Source organism: Drosophila willistoni, unplaced genomic scaffold (genome assembly GCF_018902025.1).
Source record: "Drosophila willistoni isolate 14030-0811.24 unplaced genomic scaffold, UCI_dwil_1.1 Seg531, whole genome shotgun sequence".
NCBI lineage: Eukaryota > Metazoa > Arthropoda > Insecta > Diptera > Drosophilidae > Drosophila > Drosophila willistoni.
Window position 1 is genome coordinate 637,563 of NW_025814459.1, and position 20,690 is coordinate 658,252.

A 20,690-nucleotide genomic window follows, 5' to 3' on the forward strand; every position below is an offset into this window, starting at 1 on the left:
ATAGGCAATGGAGTATTATCTGCTCTGTTTGATTCGGGCAGTGATCGTTCCACCATTAGCGAGAGCACTTATAAGGAAATAAACCCGGTTAACTTAAACCGTGAATGCAAGGAGGTAATTGGCGTAGGAGGGAAAAAGATTCGTACACTGGGGTTTTTCAATATAAAAACAGAGTTAGATGGCAACGCTGTAGAAATAGACTTTCATGTTGTTCGGGATAAAGACACATTGTATAAAGGAGTGATTGGCAATGATGTTCTGGAGAACTTGAATGTTACTATTGGAAGAAAACGAATCGTGTTCCACAAAGAAGACGAAATACCAAAGACGAAATACATAAGCCGAGAAGTGGAAACTAAGACAAACATTTCTGAATTGCAGACAATGTTTGAGAGAATTATGACAATGACCTTGGATGAAGACGCTCCACTGGAAATTGATCTCATCCATTTAGACGAAGGTATAAAATCAGATATATTAGAAATGTTGAAGTCATATAAACCGGTAAAGCCTACTATTTCGCCAGTGGAAATGAAGATTGTGGTAACAGATGATATTCCAATTTCTCAGAGGCCAAGACGTTTGCCATATCAGGATCAAGCGATAGTAGATCAGCGAGTAAAGAGAGAGACGAAGGCTGGAATAGTTCGTCAAAACTTTTCCAAGCACTTATATCCTGTGGTGCTTCTTTCGTGGAAAGATGGCAAGAATATAGTATGCGGTGATGATAGAAAGCCAAATCCGAAGATAATACGACGCATCATTAAAGACCACGATTTTCAGATCAAACATCGACCTGGAACTTAGATGAAACATACAGATGCTTTGAAGATGACTCGTTGTTTAAAGTCCGAAGAAACGCTTAAAGACGAAATGAGGACAATAACTTGGCAAGGTTTAAAGTCTCAGTTAGAGGAAGAATTACTTATAGAGTTGCAACGGGGAAATGATGAAATTCGTAGATTAGCAAAAGATAATATAGCAAAAATACAGGAAGAAAATCGTAAGTCATATAACAAGTTCAGAAAGCCCGAAACAGAATACGAAGTGGGCGATATGGTTGCTATAAAGCGTACCCAGTTTGGAGCAGGGCTGAAGCTTAAGAACAATTATCTAGGGCCGTATAAAATTGTTAGGAAGTTGAGACATGGTAGATACTCAGTGGAGAAGATTGGGGATGGTGAGGGCCCAAATAGGACCAATACCGTAGCGGAGTACCTGAAGATGTGGAATCCATCATTCGGGACGAATGAGGCTGTAGAATGGCCGAATGTAGGATTGCGTGAGAACCCCTAATGGTATCAGAATGTCGATAACGATATTAGTTTGATAGATATCGATAGATGGTCAATCGGGGAGGGAGAGATGCTTGAGTTGCTGGACGAAGAGGTTTGGATACATGCATAAAAGCAAAGTGGTGTGAAGAGTATATTTTATTCTGGTCCAGTGGACTCAGCCTTTCTACATATAGGTTCATCATCCTTCAGTCTCAGTTTTTGTTTGTAAAAGTTATTGGTGGTTATTGATTCGGTTTCTAATCCGAATACATCTGTGTGCATAATTTCGTTAGCTGGGTATTGAATTGTGGTGGAAAATTTTTCGAGAGCGTATTTAATACTGTTTTCTCTCTGTCTTTTAAATTTGTTTTAACTGCTTCGTAGTTTGAAAGTGTTTCATACTGGAGGTTATTTAAATTGATTATTTGATCTGTGTTTGTTGTGTTTAGCAATCTTAGGAATGCGTTTTCGGATGATGCTATGGTATTTGCAATGTAAATACCATGCTGAATTTCTTGGTTCGGAATTAATATATAGTCTTCTGCTGAGGTTATTTAAATTTTTCGGACAACTTGTGATCTGGCTGGCAGAATTATTGAATTGTTGCCAGAACTATAAGCTATTGGTACGTATATGGGATGGGATGACAGTTGTATTTTCTTATAAAATCGATGCCTAGTATTCCATCACAAGGAATGTGAAAATCGTGTGGGATCATTTAGAAGTTTGAATTTCTATGGAAGTAAGTCCTTTTGATTTTGTTATATCTTGACTTATTCCCTGTATATTTTTTGTTTTATTGGTTTGGATGTATTGAAAGGTGTCAGCATTTTCTTTTAATATTGATATATCTGCACCTGTGTCTATTAAAAATATTAATTCTTTTACGTAGCAACACGTTAGTGAATCTTACAAATGTGTTTTGACTGAGACTGATGGTATAACTTTGTAATTGTTTATTGGTGGGTATATAAAGGCAGCTGCGAGTTTCCAGAAGTGTTTTGGGATACCCTCACATTGCTGTTGTTCGAGTTGTAACCTCTGTTTTGTTGGTTATTTCCTCTATTATTATTTCTTCTGAAACCTCTATTGTTTCCTCTGTGATTGTAATTCCGATTGTAATTCTGGCCGTTATTGCGGTTATTGTTATAGTTTGTTATAGTTTATTATAGTTGCTATAATTGTTATAATTACGGCGACCATTTCCTCTACCGCGATAATTATATCTGTTAATATAATTACCAGGGTTTCTTTGGGCAAACAGAACCGTATTTGGGTTTCCAGTTATCTCAGTACTCTTTTGTAAGTACTTTGCTATGGCTTCATCCATGGTTCTAAAGTTGCCGGAGTCAAGGATTACTTTAAGTCTACTTTGCTCACAATTTTCAATCATTGCTTCTATAGCATCATCAGTGCTATTGTTATGAGCAAGTTCCAAGGAGTTTGCGTAAGTTATCAATCTCCATTGTGAATTTGTCAGCGGTTTTACCTTTCTGAGTTGTATTCTTCAATCTGGCTTTTATAACTTTGGGTTTCACCAACTATAATGCCTTGCAATTTATGTATTATTGCTTCGATTGAAGTTTCATGTTGGACTTTATATAATGTTGGGCCAATAATTTTTGACTTTATTACCTCAACTGCTATATCTTCGAAGTCGCCTTTCATCATGTTTACTAACCTAAAAGCTGTTATAAATCTTTGAGGGTGTATTTTTTGTCCATTGAATTCAGGGATGGCGTTTGAAGTATCCTTCACATATGCCCTTCGGGCATTTAATTCTGCCATTTTGTCGTTTGGATGTATGACACTCGTTTTCAAAATTGATTCGTTGTCTTGTTCAGACAATGTTTCTAGTTCTATTTCGTTATCTTTCTCAGATAATGTCAACAGCGCAGGAATTGTTAGATCGTTTAGATCTTTTTCCTCTATTTCTCTCTCGCTAGTGTCAGACTCTTCACCTTCTAATTCTATTTCTTCTTTAGGTATGTATTCTTGATCTTTATCGGTGTCTATACTCAATGGTGAATTAAGTACGGTAGGTACAAATATATTTAGGTTGTATTTTCCCTTTATAGTGATTAGGTTTGTACGTAACTTGATCAATAGATTAGAAATCTTAGACCAGTTCGTTTTACCTATCTTTTCTCTATTGTCATGCACTAATTTTCATGGCTCATTGAAAGAATCAACAACAATTTTTGCATGGCTATTCAGAGTTTCCTTCTGAATGTTTCTATTTTGGGTTACACATAAAGACATACGATTTAAAAAAATTTTTTTTTATGCCTTGGATATAATTTTTCCCATTCCATGTTTTAAGATTTATGGAATTAGCAAGTGTTCTGCTTCTGATCATGTTCTCGTGATATATAATCATTATGCGCATGCAGAAGTCTCTTTACATCAATGCGAGACCTTTTTTTTTGCCTCTAATTCTAATACTTCTACATCTGAATCCTCTATATTTACCGATTCGATCATATCCATAAAAAGTTCGTTAACCCATTCAGGCACGTTCTTTCTTTTTGGTTCCTTAATCAGTAGTCTACTATATACTACCTTTATGGATTTTTCCATCTGCTATATTCCTTTCAAATTTAAAATTATTAGATATCCAGTACCTGATTTTCTTGTATTTGTAATTAGTCTCACCTGAACGTATCAGGTAATCAAGGAACGGTATGTATATCTGTAAATATTTTAATTCGAATTTGCTCATTTCTACGCTAATTAGTTCTAATTTTTTTTTTAGTTTGCGCGCTTTGTTTCATTAATTAAGTAGAAACATAACGTACCCGCTGCGTTTGAATAACAGCATACATATGGTACTGTGAGGATGAAACTAGTTTGCACTTTACTGCTACCCTGTACTGGAAATGTTTCTCCTGTGAAGTCATTTCGTATTTAAATACGCTAGCTTGATTTGCGCCAAGTTTATTGAACGCTGGGGTGAGGTTCTTTGCTCACTTTTAAAAATTTTGATCAAATCTTCTGCTATTTTGGGGTTCCTATCATTTACCTTCTCGAAATATTTATCAAGAGTGGTCATTTTTTTAGAGGGATTTTTCGAATTATTATAAATATATCATTATTTATTTTTTTTTTTTTTTATTGCCAAAAAATATTTTGTTTGTGCAATATATTGTTATGTCGATTGTCTGTGTGCATAAAGAAAAATTTTATATTTTATCCAATTCGTTAGCATGGCTCATGGCTCTTTTAGTTACGCATTTATTGTGTAACAATAAATAAAACTTATAAAATAATATAATATAACAATAAAACATATGCGCACAATACTACAACTGTAGAAAATGTTCAGGTTGTGACGTGGGACAGCTCCAAAAAAGTTCGCGAATCAAACGTATATCCCGAGCCCTCTAACCAAACAATTAAACGCCGGTTTTGTGTTGTATTGCGCTATATTCAGTTGCACAAATTGTGGGGCAAATCGATCGGTTATATCGGTTGGCTGAAATCTTTATTTTAATGTTAATTCAAATTTCTCACATGTTTCTATTTCATCTTACATTTGTGTTTTTCTCTCCTTTTCACGTCTTTCCTGCTTGCCTAATTTTCTGTGACTAGCGCGCCGTCATAGCGGGTCGCCGCTCTGTCACCAGTGCAGTGAATGAGAGAGAACAAAAACCAGGGGCGCGTTGGATAAGCCTTTCTACTTTCTAAAGGCACATAGGTCAGAGGCCTTGAATTCAAAATTTGCTCTACGTCAGCAAACGCTCCTCTTAACACCTCTTCCTTCAGGCCGGCCTTTGGCAGTATTTCTGAAAGTATAGATTTAGTCGAACGTACCAGACGCTCCCAAACGCCGCCCATGTGCGGTGAAATGGGAGGATTAAACTTAAACTCCAACGTTGGATACTGTTGCTCCACAGCTAAAGTTGATATCCGTTCTATGTGCTCCTTCAATACGCGGCTGACTCCTCTAAAATTTGTACCATTGTCCGATAGTATGCAGCGCGGCACCCCTCTTCTGGCTACAAACGCCTTCAATACGCAGAGAAATGAGTCGGTTGACAGTGATGTAGCAATTTCTAGATGTACCGTTCGGGTCGTAAGGCATGTGAATAACACGCGCCATCTCTTCTCGTGCCTGGGGCCCACTGCGACTTCAAATGGGCCGAAGCAGTCCACTCCAGTAAAGGTGAATGGTTGTGTGTGCGGCGATAACCTCTGCTTTGGTAAATCGCCCATCTTTGGTGGCACTGGTCGGGCCACTCGTATACGGCACGCTACACAGGCGTTCGCGACTTTTCTCACTAAAGCGCGTAAGCCGGTCATCCAGTACCGCTGTCGTACCTCGTTAACGACAATTTCATTGGGCAAATGGTCATTCTTCCTGTGATAGTACTCCACAATCAGAAACATTACTCTATGCTTTTGCGGTAGTATAATGGGTCGTTTAGTGTCCATATCTACGCCTTCAATTTTGTCGATTCGTCCTTTGATACGTAGCACTCCTAACTCGTCCAGGTAAGGAGTGCACTTAAATAGCTTACTTTTCCTATTTGTTATGCCATGTCCTTGGTTTAAGCATCTGATCTCTTCTGGAAACTCCTCTTCTTGGCATGCACGAATAAAAACTGCATCGGTTTCCACATCGCGGTTTATAGCCAAAATGTTCCTCAGTTGTTCTCCGCAAGGCCTCTTACATATGCCTTGCAAAAAGTTTAGAATTCGCTTTTGTACCGCCCGTAGCTTTTCCAAAGTTCCGAATCGTTCCGGATCAGGTGTGATGCAAGCCAAACTAGAGTTCCTTTTGACTTTCTCCTCATGGTGCAAGATACTTTCACTCGTCTTGCTCAGGCTCTGCTTCATGCTAGGCCATTGTGTCTCTTGTTCATACAAGAATCTCGGGCCAACAAACCACCTTGAACTCCCGGTCATGTCTGCCATCTTTGTCCATTTAAAGCCATCGTCTGCAACGTTATGCTGGGTGGGCACCCATCGCCAAGATAGCACGTCAGAGTCTTCCAGAATTTCTCCAACACGCAATGCCTCAAATTGATTGTATTTGCGGGCATCTGATCCAGCATAAAACGTCCCTTGAATCCGTCCAGAAAATACGCTGATATACTGTTACTGAGAGTTCTGGATCGATGAATTTCGTCAGCCGTAAACCTAAAACAGCAGCCATCAGTTCCATTCGTGGTATTGAGACTAGCTTCAAGGTGGCCACTCGTGTCTTAGACGCTACCAGGGAACAGTAGACTATTCCATCCACTTCTGCTCGCAAGTACGCAAGCGCTGCATAAGCGTTGATGGTGACGTCCACAAACGTGAGAAGTTGTACTCGTCTTGCACAACAAACATTGGCATGCACCTTGAAATCCTCACTTCGTTGATTTTGGGTAACAGCTTCACCCAAATTTTCTAGTCTTCTTGGTCCTTTTCCTGAAGAGACTCAACCCAATCCGTTCCTGCTCGCCAAATATTCTGCAAAATAATTTTAGAACGAACAGTGAAAAAGCCAAGCAATCCAAGTGGGTCAAAAATTGACATAACCACACTTAACACAGTTCTTTTGGTTGGATAGTCTTTCGATGCTCTTTCAAGCAAATCCGGCTTGACTATTAACGTAAGTGGATCTGTCATGGGCAGCCACCACATGCCTAAAACCTTATCTTGCGTTTTTTCAAGGAATCCCACCTCCCTAGGCACGTCTCCTTCCTGGTTCTTGAGCGCTCTCACTACGCTCGGGGAATTCGAGGTCCAGCGCCTCATGTTGAATCCACCCTCCAAGTGAATTCTCTGCACCTCCATGGCCAACTCCGTCATCTCGTCTTCGGTGTTTGTCGACTCGAGCCAGTCGTCGACAAACGTGTTTCTACAAATGGCCGCAACAGCTCTTGGAGACTCTTTTCTGAACCGCTCTGTGTTGCGATTCTTTATGTAATTAGCTAAGGCCGGCGAGCAGGAAGTCCCGCCCATGCCCATTGAGTATAAATCTGGTAGATCTACTTTGTCGAACCTCCATAACAGTCCAGTTTGCCAACGTTTGTCAATCGGGCAATAACTTGTGGTCGCCTCCATAATTTGCAACGAGCGCTCGTCGTCTTTCGATTTTAATGGCTTGCTTGGCACACGTGTTCCCGAGGACTCCATAGCAAAGTATTCTTTCATTGACGCATCCAAAGCGCGCAAGCTGCTCGCTTCATTGCACTCACATATGTACAATATGTGTGAGGACGCTGGAGCGGCCGGCCACACACAGACCAGCCCAATCTACAGCGACCACGTCGTCTCCTTCGGACTCTCGTATCTCCCAAGGCACACAAACTTTCAAATTATCCAGACCAATAATTAAGCTTGCTTTTACGTTACAGTAATTTAAATTTGGTAAATACTGTAAATGCTTTCTCGATGTTACCATTTTGTCGGTAACTGTTTGCGTAGGCAAGTCTAGCTTACGTACCGTGCGCAAACTCTTGAGTTCAAATCGCGTCGCACCTTGACACATCGACGACATTCCGACACTCACATACTTGGACGAGCTTTCCGTTTGAGTGACTTGACTAATCCACTTTAAGCACAGTTCTTCGGCCGGGCCATCTAGTCCTAACTCGTCTGCCAGAGTTTCTTCAATCAAAGAGCGAGCGGCTCCCTCGTCCAGTAAGGCATATGTCGCTAAATTTCGCTTCCTTCCGTATAACTTGATTGGCATATATCTGAATAAAGCCTTGCTTTTATTGCATGGAATAAAATTGGTGGATGAACTGGTTTATCATCCTCATTCGTCTGCCACCGCGATTTGGTTTCCTTGTAGTCCGCTGACTCGTGGATTAACGAGTGGTGTATCTGCCTGCACCCATCGACACCACAACTTCGTTTACTTTTGCAATTCCGTATCACCCTCTGATCAAAACAACAATAGCAGAGCCTCTTTTGCCGCACGAACTCCTTTCTCTGCTTTATGCTCATTTTTCAAAAGAAGCGACAGTCTGCTAGGTTATGACTCCCTGCACATTTGGGACACAACCGCATGCGTACTTCCTGCGTTTTCGATTCCTGACTAGATCCACTTTGCAATTCGTTGTGCAGAAAAATTCGCTCTTTGGTTCTTTTTGCTCCATCCTTAGCTGGAACTGTATACGGCGTAACCATTGAGGCACACATTGCAATGCCAAACAACCAATTGTCAAAGATAGACAAGTTAGCGACACATCCAATTAGTGTCATTCGGTGTCTTCCCCAATCGAGTTTCAAATGTCCCGGCAACTTCTCGACGAGCTCGCCTAGTAAAGCTGGATCGTGCAGATACTTTTTAAGCCCAATTGCGACCAGTGTCGCGCAATAGTTCTGCACTGCCAGGTCTAGCTGAATAACCGAAACCAAATTATTTGAGCGTGCCGCTGGTTCTTCTTTTAGTTTCCTTTGTAGGCTCGAGTGACTAGTCTCCGGTCTTCCGTATAGCATCCGTAACGTACCGATTGCATACGGCACCGTCTCTGGACACATTAGCTTTCCTCAAACGGCATCCCAAGCCGCTCCTTTTAAGCATTTTTGGAGCCGAATAAGATTCTCTTCGTTACTAATTACACATCATTCAGTAGATTCTTCGTAGTGGCTTATAAAAAACCACACTTCGGGCTTACCGGAAAACACTAATTACACATCATTCAGTAGATTCTTCGTAGTGGCTTATAAACAACCACACTTCGGGCTTACCGGAAAACACGGGTAAGTCTTTGTTCAGTACTTGGCGGGCCGCTATCTGTTCCGATGACAATAAAGTTTTCTTGTGTCCTAAATCCGTAGAGTGCACTCCCGGGCTTAACGTCGAGTGTCCGGTAGCCGGCAGTTGGCTTCCAGGTCCCTACTGCATTCCAGCCGCGTTACTCATTTGTCCTTGGGTCCACAATCCGTTATGAAGGTTAGCTGTATTGGCCAGAAACGGTAGACTCACTCCTTGAATAGTCGATTGCGCCAACGCAGGTACGGACCACGGAGCTGGATTAATTCTACTGGGCCGTTTAATTGCCGTACCGTTTCCTGTGCGACTCTGAAATATTCCATAAAGAATCGTTTGTTGCACTGACAAACCGTCGCCTCTTGATGGCGTTGACATCGTTGGTGTATCAGATTCTCTGTCACTTGAGACCGCTCCATTCTCCATTCTTGACTCTCAGCGCTAGTTTGAACTGGTACTCTATCATTATTGCTCATTGCGTATGTTGCGTAACAATGAAGTTATGTTTGCCTGTTTGCACGTGGTTCACTATCTCCCTCTCTTTTCCTCTCTCAGCGAGCCGGCATGTAATCGTCTGCCGCGGTCGTTCTCACGAAGGCAGATTCTGGAAGATTTCACTCCAATCCAATTCAGACTCTGCTAATATCTCTGGAGCCAAAGAAATAAATATTTCAGGATGTAGAAAATGTTCAGGTTGTGACAGCTCCATAAAAGTTCGCGAGTGAAACATATATCCCGAGCCCTCTAACCAAACAATTAAATGCCGGTTTTGTGTTGTATTGCGCTATATTCAGTTGCACAAATTGTGGGGCAAATCGATCGGTTATATCGGTTGGCTGAAATCTTTATTTTAATGTTAATTCAAATTTCTCACATGTTTCTATTTCATCTTACATTTGTGTTTTTCTCTCCTTTTCACGTCTTTCCTGCTTGCCTAATTTTCTGTGACTAGCGCGCCGTCATAGCGGGTCGCCGCTCTGTCACCAGTGCAAGCAAAGACAAAGTAAATTTTAACTGTTCTTCATCGAATGAGAGAGAATAAAAACCCGGGGCGCGTTGGGTTCTACTGGCGCGGGCCGGCAATTAAGCCTGCACCGCAGCAACAACAACAATTATGAATAACAATATATTCGAAAATTTTAGATCATTTTAGATATTTTGTGTCTCAATCTTATTGATGACATTGACAGCAGAATCTACCATTTTAGTGTCAACTAACCCCATTAAGAGTGTAGTATCTACTTCATTTAAATTGCTGATACTATTTTTTTTTTTGAACATGCATAAGCACAAAATTTCAAATTATTTAGTTGTTGGGACGTGGAAAAGATAGTTTTAGTTTCATATGCCAATCACATTGGTAGTTTATACAATTAAAAACTCCAGTCATATGTGTTTTTTTAGTTTCGTTTATTGAATGATTCTTAAATATATTACAATTGTTCAGTACAGCTAAAGTCCGCGTGACTGCGCTGCCAGTGAAGCTAGCAGGGGAGCGGATATACTTATATACATATGTATATGTTTACATAATTATGTATGGGTCGCTGCGAAAGAGTGGGGGCGTATCATGTTCACTTGGTGACTGAGTCGTTGCGCGTGTTAGATATGCCGACTCAGCACTGTGCAGTACCATGCATTCATGTTACAGAGAATGCGTGGTACTTGAATTTGTATATACATAAATATTGCAACAAAGTGCTACAATATGTTTATAATATTATTTATGTATTAAACTGAGTACAATGATCATTCTATATGTGAACATGCTACAGAGTGCACATATTTTTCCCAAATTACATGTTTCACAATTAGTTTTATTGAAACAATTTTTGAAGTGAAAACTTCTTTAGAATCGTTAGGAGTGATTTGAGACTCGATGAAACGAAAAAGCGACACTAAAAAGAGACACATATAGATCTTATAGTATTTATCCTGCGAGAGAATGAGATGCAAATATATAAAAAGCATTATGAATAAAAAGCATTATGAAAAACTTCGACCAAGCTGGGAGTCGAACCCCGGCCGCCCGATCGCCAAGCGAGCACACTAACAACAGAGCCACGTCGACACTTTGTAAATTGCTGTCGAGTTCTGTACTCGCTTGGCGATCGGGCGGCCGCGGTTCGACTCCCAGCTTGGTCGAAGTTTTTCATAATGCTTTTTATTCATAATGCTTTTTATATATTTATATATTTTTTTGTGATACATTTTTATTTACTTTTTATACCCTTGCAGAGGGTATTGTAAAATTGGTCAGATGTTCGTAACGCACAGAAGGAGGCGTTTACGACCCCATAAAGTATATAAATTCTTGATCAGCATGAGAAGCTGAGTTGATATAGCCATGTCCGCAAAATGTTTTCTTCTAGACCTATATGATATAGTGGTCCGATCCTAAGGATTTTCATACTTTATCTTACCCGGGTAATAAAAAACCCCAAAAAAAGATTTCATCCCGATAGCTCTTAAGACGGCTGAGTAAAACGCATACGCACAGACGGACGGACAGATGGACATGGCTATATCAACTCAGCTTCTCAGGTCGTAAACGCCTCCTTCTGTGCGTTACGAACTTCTGACCAATTTTACAATACCCTCTGCAAGGGTATAAAAAGTAAATAAAAATGTATCACAAAATATATAATGAATGAATGCACAGCAACTAGAATCACTGTCTGTTCAGCTCTCTAAAGTGGGAGAAATATGTGCATGCGAAACCAGATTGAGCAATGGAAAAACAGTTTTAATTGTGGCAATTTATATTTCACCCAATCAATCAATAAATAGCATCACGGAATTCATTCATGAAAATTTAATAAAGTATACACCAGAAGTATCGCGGATACTTAGAAAAGATTACGATAAAGTTCCAATGATTTTAAGTGGCGATTTTAACGTAAATTTTGCATTGGACACAGCGGTTCCTTTAATTGACTTTCTCAATACAACATTCAGTTTAAAAATGTGTAACAATCGCACTGAATCAACAACACGATCAAAAACAACAATTGACGCGGTATTTCAAAGATATGTTGACAACATCGAAACCAAAGCATTTGTATCATATTTTAGCTATCATAAGCCACTCGTATCATTTGTTGAAATTGAAAACATTGAGGATGAATAATAATAAAATGAAGAAAATAAAACATGACCTTTATAGCAATATTATAATGAACCTATAATTATCCCGCTCCTAATGCTGCTTTCGTCTCATTCTCTCTCAGTTTGTTTTACGGAAGGTTTCACTTCTATCGTGTCTAACCGTTAGACGCCCTCTTTTTTTATTTTCATACCGTGAACTAGTTCCTTGTCACTTAATTGATGAGATGTCCTTATCTATTATGTCAAATATTTGTATGCAACGCATTGTCCAATATATTAAGGGTTTTATTTTCTGAACCATCAATATATACATACAAATCATTTTCTTGTGTTGCTTATAAAACCACTTTACCAAAACTATTTTGTACCATAGCTTTTCCATTTTTAAATATTGTAGTTAAAGCGTATTTCGCTGCTTTACTCACCGAGGAAAAATTCATTTGTAGCCGTTGGATCTTGTGTCTCGCTCTTTTGATTTTGTTTCCTCTCTCTCTGCTATTTTTGGCAGTCCGATGCACGATACCCTGGGATGTCACAGTAAAAACATTTTTACAAAACAATTTTGACTGTCTTTTTGCTTTTTCCTTGTCTTGCTCACTCTTCTTATGCTTACGCGTCCCTTCCTCCAGAAGTTTTAATTTTACCGTTTCAAATAATGGTAACTCATCTCTAGTCTCGCAACAACAAAATTTTTCCAAGAGTTGGGGAGGCTTGACAGAATCATTATTACCTTTAAATCAACGTTAACTTCAATGCCTATCACATAATCTGATACCTTGACCCCCTCATACATGCTCAAACATAAGAGTTGTTGGTATAGTTGAACCCTTTTTATTGTTCCAATTTGCAGATTAACTTCTCGAAATTTCTGCCACGCTTGCGAAGAAAATGTACATGCCTTTATGTACATTAACTGTGTTGGTTTTACGTGGAGTATTAGATTTGCCAATGCCTTTTGGTCTGTCTGTTCCCCATTTTGAGCCTCAGCTGCAGTTGATTTTTCCTCTAATGTGTATTTTCCGCACACAACATTCCATATCTCCTGTGTAATTAGTATGCTTTTCATTGATATACTCCAAACGTCATAATTGTCTTCACAAAGTTTTTCGATTTGATATGAGCCCATCATTTTTTCTGATGATTCACTAGCGAATTTTAATTTCATATTTTTAACCAATATTTGAGCTTGTTCTGGGCCCATAACCAATGTTGGGTGAATTAGTATAATATATTCAATATATTCAGAGCAAACAGTGAATATTGGTTGACGGTTAACACAGAACTGTACTGCTGTTATGTTACAGTGATCGTTCTGTTCTTTTTAACATGTTAAATAACATTGTATTACATTAACAGATTACATGTTCTTATACTTACAGTACTTACTTAACAGTAGCTTTTAGGGGTGTTTTTTTATGTTTCTCTTTTAGCGCCTTAAGTCACTGTATGTAAACCTGGTAGCGTTTTCCCCCCTCACATGATGCAACTCCAGCCACGAAATTCCGATCCCTAGGCTCTCTCCGCGTAATAGATATTCAACTTCTCGTTCCGCCTGGGACTGTAAAAACAAACTTTTAGTTTACCAGGTCTAAGAATTATAACCTCACTCAAATATGAAACAACAACAATCACCTTTAAACTCTCGCTTTGAATCGACGAACTTAAAGGCTGTAGTGGGCACTGTACCACTATTTCTAGAACTTTCACAAGTATTGGCTAGATAGCCTGGTAACGATTTTATTTTTAGACACGTGGTATTTGAATTGATTTGAAATTTCTTAAGAAGAACAATATATATTGTGCAACTTATCGCTTCGGCAGACCAGAATAGAATGAAATCAAATCTTAAACACGCGTCTTAGGCAAAAGAATTCGCGAACAGAGTTTTCTAACGGGTCTTTTCCAAAATGTTGCGACGTGGCTTCTTTTCATTGGATGTGAGCATGGTTGTCTGTTAACTGTACTTAAAGCTGAAACCTGCCATTAAGTTGACCATGATCTCATCAGAGTGACCGTTCTCTGATTTTATCTTTATATGAGCGCGGGTGATTTAAAAAAAAAATACAAGAATACACAAAAACAAAAACACATATCACTGAGTCACGGGTAGGCAAAAGAGGAGAGCGGAAATCAAACAAAAGTAGGAAAGAGCGGGAGAGCACGTCAAATTGAACGCGCAAGAGCGCGAGAGTTAGTTACAACGGTAAAATGTAAGACACAAAAGCAAAAGAGATAAGCAAAACAACAACACCACTAATGCAACTATTGTTGTAAGTTTTAAATTATGTATGTATGTTGAAATTGATTGATTTGCAAAAGCACAAAAGCGACTGAATAAAAATAAAATTCGGATAATAAAATATTAATTGAAAATTTATAATTAAAATCTGTAAGATGTCATTTGTCATTTATGTTAAGAATTATCGTTCTGTTTGATTAATTTTAGATACCTACACACCTATTGCATTCAGTATTTTTATGTATCGATTGTTAGTATTAAGTCAGTATGTGAAAAATATCGAGATGTGGCCAAAGGCCACACTGGAAGTGACGATTGAACGAGCTAGAAGCACCAGCTGCCGAAAAAATAAATCTTTTTATATAAGCGGACTAATAGTTATCGTTTATAATCGATCGACGTTTCTTATTAGCGTTTTATAAATCAAAAATTTTCAAATAATTACCGCTCGTAATATTATTGCAGTGTTGACAACCGTATTGTGTACGTCAACTAAAAATTGTCGTAAATATTTACTTAAGCTACTCCAGATTTCAGTGTTGAAAAGTGAAAAAATAGGCGAAAACTAGATTTTAGTGTTGGCAAATGCTATTTTTTATTTGGCGCATTTTTTCATTTCCAGCAGGTTGGCAGGTTCACTTATGGTTGTTGTGTCCAAAAGCGGCCCCTGCTTTATTTTTTCAATGGCGTTTTCGTAAAATAAAAAATTAAATATAAAAACAACCATTTTTAGCGGTTGGCTTAATGCAAAATGCAAAAATAATCAAATTTATTTCAGCATTGTTTAATTTTTTATCAATGTCGCAACAACTGCAATATTATTCAAATGTTAAAAGAAAAACTGGTAGATTTTAAAACTGACATACGACATTTTTGTAACACCCACATTTGCTTTTGGGTTGGTTTTATTGATTTCTGTGGATTGATTGGTCGTTATCGATTTCTGTGACACCCCTGATAAATATTTTTCTTATGTAAATAAGGAGTATAAAATTAGGTCACATACTTTTAGGGATAGATAGAACTTATACTTACAAATAGATGTTTACCTTAAAGTTAAGGCCCCTAGCCATAATACACAATGTAGTCTTCTCCCTATAAATACCGGTCTGGTGGGCCGAATAAATCACTTCAATTCAAACCTTACTTTCGCCTAATTCAATGTATTGTTTAATTTTAGCTATGAAAGTCGAGGAAATATCTTACGGTAGAAACTAATGAGGGAACGAGATTTTTCTTTTTATCAATAGACACGTCTTTAAATATTCAACAATTGTAATGGACATTATTTCATTTGGCACGAATTTTCTAATTTCTAATAATTAGTAAAACTATAAAACATCGTGTACGCAAAAAAAAGTTATAAATTGGCGAAAACTACATGCATTTTTCTATGGCGAGGAGTTCCAAATATAGCCCTGCAATATGATGTGATGCTAAAAATTAAGGTGAATATTTAATAAATGCCCATACAAACATGTGGGGATGGTATGGTAACGCTGTAAGGCCAGACCTACTCCCGAAGCAGCTGATCGACGAGGTGGCAATGAAGAGAGAAGACGAGGTGGCAAGGCAGAGTTGAAAACGAGGAGTCTAGAAAAAACGACGAACGACGAACGACGTGTGTGTAAAATGAGTCAATACATAATTTTGTCAAAACCTATTGTTCCGTTATTAATTACCTAATTTAATAAATAACCTACTTAATATAACAACTATTCTAATTCTTGTGGGCACCAATCCCACAAATATGGGGGCTCAACCTTACTTAAACGAAGAAAAACATAACGGTTCAAATGATGTGAAAAATTAGTAAAAAGTGCTAAAACGACGAATAAGATGGACAAATTTATGTAAAAGTATTAATTAAAGAAAATTTATTAAAGTGAGATCTGAAAGACAAAAAACAAAAGTGTTTTAACGCAGTTCCAGTTCAAACGTTTAACATTGTGAAGTAAAATACGCACATATAAGAGTGACGCTACCAATACAGACATACAAAAGTGAACATGGCAAAGCTCGCAGACTTCGGTGCTGTAAATGAAAAACTACGTACGGAAAAGAAACAGAACATTGTTTTGCTTCACAAATATGTATTCGAAAGGGATGGAGACAGAAATAACAGAAAACGGTTACGCGAATTTCAAGGTTACGACTACGAAAGAACAGATAAAGAGTATGCAATTAAAATGTCATATATTGCCGATGAACTTTCTGATAATGACTTAGCTGTAATATGTAATATGCTACATTTACACCATAATGAGAGCGACCTGCCTAACTTTATATTTTGTAATTTGAAAAAGGGAAATTTACTGCGTGATGCTGATTTTAATACCGCGAATGACGAAGTCTCTGACGAAAGCGAAAACGAAGAAGATGATAACAATGACGTTGACGATAATGATGCACAAGAAGAAAGAAACAAAAACAACCCTTCAGTAGCCAGTGTTCCATTTCAAAGCGTTCCGATTCAAAGTGTTCCAAGATTTGCTTTAAATTTTCATGATGTCGAAGACTCGGTTAGATCGTTTAATGGTGAAGATACCCTTTCCATTGAAGTGTGGATTAATGAATTCGAAGATCTTGCAAAGCTAATGTATTGGAATGATTTTCAAATGTTTATATTCGCAAAACGGTCATTAAAAGGATTGGCAAAGCTTTTTGTTGCGAGCGAACGAGGTATTTCTAACTGGTTGAAATTAAAAAAGGCGCTACTCAATGAATTGACAAACAGTGCCCAATTGAATAAAATGATGGCAGATCGGAAAATTAGAAAGAACGAGAATTTACAAGAATATTTTTTGCTGATGAAAGAGATATACACGCGCGGAAATATCGAAGAGTCTGCATTGATCCAGTATGTTATTGATGGTATTGACGACAGTGGTACGAACAAATCAATGTTGTATGGAGCTAAAAACACAAAAGACTTTAAAGACAAATTGAAATGCTACGAAATAATGCGGGAGAAATCTAAGAGTGAGAATAAGAATGTACTAAATTTTAATAAACAAATCCAGAAAAGTGATCGCAATTCTCAGCCAAAGCAAGTTCGAAGTGTAAATAAAGAAATCAAATGTTTCAATTGTGGTCTTAGAGGTCATACAGCCGCTGACTGTGACGATAAAAACAAAGGTAAAAAGTGTTTTGAATGCAACATGTTTGGCCATATTGGCAAAGATTGTCCCAAGAAATCGGAAAAACGCGAAGTGAGTAATACACGAAAACTAAACACATCAACCTCACGTATGTATAAAGAGATAACAATCGACGGTTTAAAGTTGAATGCTTTTATTGACACTGGAAGTAAATACAATCTTATGTCCGAAAAGATTTATAAAAGAATAAAACAGTCAATGCTATGTGAGTGCAACAAATTTTTAATCGGGTTCGGTAATGGCGACGCGGTCAAAGCCATCGGTTCAATCGAAAAACTATTCGTAATTGACGGTCAAGAATTCAAATCAGTATTTCTAGTAATCGAAGAACAATTTCTTGATGGAGACTTGCTGTTAGGCGAAGAATTTTGTAAAATTGCGGAAGTAAAAATAAATCGTGACGGGATAATTGTAAGAAAGAGTGACAGTATCGAGCTTGAAACAGAAATTTCGGTGTTGATGAAAATAAATGCATCAAATGTTAACGAGATTGATTTAAATATCGAAGCTAATGCAAGCAATTCCGCAAAGTATGAAGTACGCGAACTAATAAAAAAACTATAAACCCGTAAACGCAAAGTCGACAAACGTAAAAATGCGAATCGTAGTTAATGACGAAAGGAGGAAAGCCGAAAATATACATCTTTTGTAACCCACAACGGGCAATACCAGTTTCTAAAGGCACTATTTGGACTAGCGAATTCTCCTAGTGTTTTTCAAAGACACATCAATGCTATATTTCGAGAGCTGACTCGGAAAAATATCGCGATTCCATATGTTTATTATTATTCCAGCTAAAGATGAAGACGAGGCCATATCAAATCTCAAAGAAGTCCTGAAACAATGTGAAAATTACGGCCTGATGATCAACCTAAAAAATGCAGTTTTTTGAAGAAAAGAGTTGAGTTTTTAGGGCACGAAATCGAAGACCAAAAGATATGTATTTCTGAAGAGAAAACCAAAGCTGTAACTAAATTTCCCCAGCCCACAAACCAGAAGCAACTTCAAAGTTTCCTAGGATTGGTTGGATACTTTAGAAAATTTATTAAAAATTTTGGATTAATAGCTAAGCCTCTAACGAATCTACTAAAACAAAATGCTAAATTCCACTTAAATGATTTTGAAATCGAATCATTCAACAGGTTAAAAATATTGATCACAGAGAAGCCCGTATTAAAAATCTTTTACTTTAACCATGAGACAGGTTTGGAGCAGTACTTTTACAAGTCTCACCTGAAGATGGACAACTACACCCCGTCTATTATATGAGCAGGATCACAACGGACGCACAAAGGAAGTTTACAAGCTACGAACTGGAGATACTAGCCGTTATTGAAGCTCTCAACAAATTCCGAGTCTACTTACTTGGCATCCGCTTCAAACTCGTAAGCGACTGCAATGCTTTCACCAAAACCATGGAAAAACGAGACGTTGGCACACGAGTGGCCCGATGGATACTAATGCTGCAAGAATTTGACTTCGAGGTGGAGCATCGAGAAGGAACACGTATTCGGCATGCTGACGCCTTAAGCCGAAATCCAGTAATGTTAATCACAGATGGAAGCGCAATCAACAAACTAAAGTATCTTCAAGAACAAGACGACGAGATAAAAGCAATTATCGATATTCTATCTGAAAAAGCATCACACAATGATTACTTTATGAAAGCCGGTCTCTTATGTAAGCTGGTGAACGACGTTGAACTAATAGTTGTACCAATATCATTTCAGCGTGATCTTATCAAAGAAGCTCATGAGAGAGGACATTTTTCTGTTAGGAAGACGAAAGACATATTTGCGAAAAAATATTATATACCGAAACTTGAGGCCAAAGTTGAACGACATATTAGGTACTGCATCCCGTGTATTATCTCAAACCGCAAACAAGAAAAAAAGGAGGGAATGTTAAATCCATTGCCTAAGGAAGAAGAACCACTGCAAACATTCCACATTGATTTTTTGGGTCCGCTTGAATCTACTGACAAGAGATACAAACACATACTAGCAGTTATAGATGCATTCACCAAATACTGCTGGTTATATACGACTAAGACGACATCCGCCCAAGAAGTTATATCGAGATTGCAAGCACAAAGTCTCACATTTGGAAACCCAATCCAGATTATTACAGATAGAGGATCTGCTTTCACATCAGAAGACTTTAAGGAGTATTGCCGTTCAGAGAATATACTTCACCACGCTGTTACTACCGGACTGCCTAGAGCAAATGCGCAAGTAGAGAGACTTAATGCTATTATTATATCTGTTTTATCCAAGCTTTCTGTTGATGACCCGAGCAAATGGTACAAGTTTGTTGCTAGAGTTCAGCAAACAATAAATTCAACTCACTGTAGAAGCACAAATATTATGCCGTTCGAGTTATTAGTTGGAGTCAAAATGCGTACGAAGTTTGATATCCAATTGAAGCAAATTATTGATGAGGAAATGATAGCTTTGTTTAACGAAAAAAGAGATGACCTAAGGAAGCATGCGAAGCAGCAAATCATAAATCTACAAGAGGAAAACAAGAACACTTATAATCTACGACGAAAACATGCATCAATTTATAAAGAAGGCGATATTGTTGCAATTAAACGTACTCAATTCGGAGGTGGACTGAAGTTAAAGCCAAAGTATTTAGGTCCTTATCGATTAACTAAAGTCAAATCAAAGGATACTTATGATGTCACTAAAGATGCACACTTTGTAGATGGTCCGAAAAATACGACTACTTGCGCCAAATATATGAAGAAATGGATCCCAAATATATGTAGACGATGATGAAGATATTGCTGATAACTAAGAAAACTTACGAAAGGAAAGGATAATGCTGTTAACGATGATAAATACAATGATGAAAATGATAATTACAACGACGTTAATGATGATGACTACTCCGAAGATGACGATAATGATGATTACAACGATGATAATGAGAATGACGATTACGAAGATGATGACGACGATGCTGAAAACCAATAATGACCACCATGAAGGCGATGCAGAAAACCACGAATTTAATGATGACACCTCTAACGACGAAAATAAAGATGACTCCAAAGCCGATGATGACGACTTTGAAGACGACGACGACGCATTTGGGGCAAATGCATTTAAGGATGGCCGATCTGTGGGGATGGTATGGTAACGCTGTAAGGCCAGACCTACTCCCGAAGCAGCTGATCGACGAGGTGG

General features: G+C 38.2%; 1 protein-coding gene across 1 annotated transcript; it reads right to left on the bottom strand.

The window, feature by feature from the left end:
• Window positions 1-1,158: 1,158 nt before the first annotated feature.
• On the bottom strand, window positions 1,159-6,116 carry LOC124461555. Its single transcript, XM_047013072.1, has 2 exons — window positions 5,091-6,116; window positions 1,159-1,218 (listed from the first exon to the last, which is right to left on the bottom strand). The coding sequence occupies exons 1-2, from the start codon at window positions 6,114-6,116 to the stop codon at window positions 1,159-1,161; spliced, it is 1,086 nt and encodes a 361-aa protein (XP_046869028.1).
• Between the last annotated feature and the right edge of the window lie 14,574 nt (window positions 6,117-20,690).

What these genes read in the sequence shown, in the direction of transcription:
- LOC124461555 (XM_047013072.1), bottom strand. Translation starts at nt 6,116, where the DNA reads ATGAAGCAGAGCCTGAGCAAGACGAGTGAAAGTATCTTGCACCATGAG. An exon ending in GCGGCGTTTGGGAGCGTCTG is followed by an intron (nt 1,219 to 5,090) that starts GTACGTTCGACT and finishes CCACATCTTCAG; the next exon opens with GTACTCCGCTACGGTATTGG.